General features: G+C 41.2%; 1 protein-coding gene across 3 annotated transcripts in view; it reads right to left on the bottom strand.

Moving 5' to 3' along the window:
• Papss2 (3'-phosphoadenosine 5'-phosphosulfate synthase 2) overlaps window positions 1-2926 on the bottom strand; it is a 56045-nt gene that overhangs the window by 25719 nt on the left and 27400 nt on the right. For all 3 annotated transcript variants that reach the window (XM_010604982.2, XM_010604983.2, XM_010604984.2), the window contains exons 5-6: window positions 776-894; window positions 528-641 (exon numbers count right to left, since the gene is read on the bottom strand). In XM_010604982.2, coding sequence (XP_010603284.1) covers window positions 528-641; window positions 776-894 — 233 coding nt within the window. The remainder of the gene's footprint in view (window positions 1-527; window positions 642-775; window positions 895-2926) is intronic.

Genomic DNA, 2926 nt, shown 5'->3' with positions numbered 1-2926 from the left:
GGGTTTTTTTTTTTTTTTTTTTTTTTTTTTTTGGTACTGGGGATCAAACTTAGGTCCTTGTGCTTATGAGACAGGTGGCAGAACCACTGAACTAAGTTCCCAGCCCTGTATTCTTGTTGATAAAGAAAGAGAGCAATTTGCAGAGAAGCAAAGATGGTGGTATTTGTACCACTTTAGAACAGGGATGCCCTTTCTTCTTCAACCTGATTGCTCAGGAAGTACTCAAGTTTTGGACACTATTTCCTCAGTCACTGCCAGAAAATAATTATTGGTCACACTTCAGCATAATTGATGTAAAACAGCTACGTGTGAAACTGTCCCAGGCAAATACAGATTTTACTCTCCCAGTCTGCCTCCCGACCCCACATGGAACTTGTGCTGAGAGATGTGCTGGAGGAGGAGAAATGTATTGGCAAAACTGAAGCGTTTTTCTCTTCATAAACATTACATGGCCTTTATTCATACCTTTCTTAATATAACTGTAATGCATTGTAATCGCAGATTTGGTCTGGTATTTACCCCTTTACCTTGGTAATTGACAATGAAGGAAGTGACTCGGCCTCAGCTCGAACTTGATCAAGTTTGTTCTCTGGCACAAAAAGTTCGTGGATCCCTTTGATTACTGTATGGGGTACGATGTTCTGAAATTAAACAGAAATAGCAACAATTTCAAATGGAAACCAAAAAAAAAAAAGTTGCTTTAAGTCAAGAAGCATAGATTATGTTTTTACGACTTTATTAAACTACAGAAAAGGGAGACAACCAGTCCACCTACCTGCTCTTGCAGAAGTTCCACCACCTGCTGGACACAGTCACTCACGGAAGTCAAATTGGTTTTCAGCACACACTCAGGAGTTTCGGGCTTCTCATAATCAGAATCAATACCTGTGAATCCTGAAAGGCACAAGGGGAAAATCACATCCATATCAATATAACGTTTTTTGCAATCAGTGAGACATGACACACGGTGGAATAACGTGCTAATGAAGAATTCCATTGTAACAGAAAAGGGCTAACAGCCTATCTTGCCATATCGCTACAGGTAAAGAAAATATACAGCTGTATTTTCAACATAGAAAGCCCCAAATTATCAACAATATCCAGCAAAGTTCAAGCTCTCTACATCTGATTAGAATTGAGAGGAGAACCACGCCTGCTCCCGACCCAGCAGCCATCGCTCAAGTGCCAGGAGGTAGGCCGGGCCGATCCACCGCGGGAAGGAGAACCACGCCTGCTACCGACCCAGCAGTCATCGCTCAAGCACCGGGAAGGTAGCCGCGTGGGCGCCCCTGAACCCCCATAATCCCCCCAACGCACTCTCAGACTTCCTGACTGTGCAAGTCTTTGGACCCACTCTTCAAAGACAGAGGTGGTCATCAAGGGTATTTTTCTGAGTTCCCAACTTTGAACAACTTTAAAGAAAGGGCATGGGAAACCTGTAATAGAACATTGCGGAGTTCAACCATTCAGAAGGATGGGGAACTCAATCTGGGCCTTGCAGCCCGAGGTCAGTCAGCATCATGGGTTTCAGCAATCACCTAACTGAGATCAGGGGTCTTGCATCCTCGCTCTGTCTGAGCCATTAAATGGTAAATATACTATATTGAAAAGTTTGTTCACTGCAGACATATTCTGGACTGCTTCTTGATTTCAATTTAATTCAAATGATTTAAGGGGGATAGACTAGTGACTACCACAGGTGGTCAGTGTCCAAGTTGTGCTCGATCTTAATGTGTTGCTGATTGTATCAGTAGGGGTAAAGCATTGCTGTTGATTTGATGAGCTGTTTTCTCTGATGTTATGAAGATGAGAATGTCTGTGGGTCGTTAGAGACACAGAAGCTAGGGTGCAACTATATCAGGAAGATTTGGGTGATAATCCGAGATTAAACCAAGGACAGTCTGACAACCAAAATTAAAATGAGAGAACACTTAAGCAAGACACAAGGACAGACTTCCAGTTCACCAATGGCAAACAGTAGGGCAAATGAGGATGAAAAGGCCACTAGTGAACCACAGGACACCCTGAACTCAAAGCACAGGAAGTAATAAAACAGATCAATCAGGCTCTACAAAAATTCAAAACAGAAATAATTTCCCAGATAACCATAGAGATAGTGAGCAAAATGCAATTCGTGACTCGAGATTCTAGAGCAGAAACTGACAAAAAAATAGATGAGCTCAGGACCATGATAGAAGCCATGAAGGCCCAGCATAAGAAAGAAATGGAAAAAAATAAACGCCCAACATAGGAAAGAAATGGAATCCATAAAACAGATTCAAACAGAGATCCAGGAGATTAAACACTCTATTGAAAGTGTACGCAACAGAATAAAAGAATGCGAAGATAGGCTCTCAGATGTAGAAGATAAGATTGCAGTCAGTGAACATGAAAAGAGAGGTCTCTTAAAAACATTAAGAGATCATGAGAAATCGATCCAACAACTCCTAGATGATGCAAAGAAGAATAACATAAGACTGATAGGAATCCATGAAGTAGCAGGAGAAAATACAAATGACTTAAAAAAGCTGTTTGCAGAATTAATGACAGAAAACTTCCCAAACAGAGGGGAAGAATTTGACATTCTGATAACTGAGGCATATAGGACCCCAACTAGCTACAATCAAAAAAAATCTACACCTAGACATATAATAATCAAGATCCCAGAAACCCAACAGAAGAACAAAATACTACAAGCGGTAAGAGAAAGAAACAAATCACATACAAGGGAAAGCCAGTCAGAATCACAGCAGACTTTTCAATACAAACCCTTGGGGCAAGGAGAGCCTGGAATGAGATATTTCAAGTACTAAAAGAGAACAACCTCCAACCTAGACTGATGTATCCTGCAAAACTCTCTTTCAAAATGGAGGGGGAAATAAGACACTTCCACAACAAAGAACACCTGAGAAACTACATGAATACC

This window comes from Fukomys damarensis, unplaced genomic scaffold (genome assembly GCF_012274545.1).
Source record: "Fukomys damarensis isolate Sample0158 unplaced genomic scaffold, DMR_v1.0_HiC HiC_scaffold_20, whole genome shotgun sequence".
In the NCBI taxonomy this organism is placed as follows: domain Eukaryota; kingdom Metazoa; phylum Chordata; class Mammalia; order Rodentia; family Bathyergidae; genus Fukomys; species Fukomys damarensis.
The sequence above is the reverse complement of the archived record's forward strand: the minus strand, read 5'-3'. Positions and strand labels throughout refer to the sequence as shown.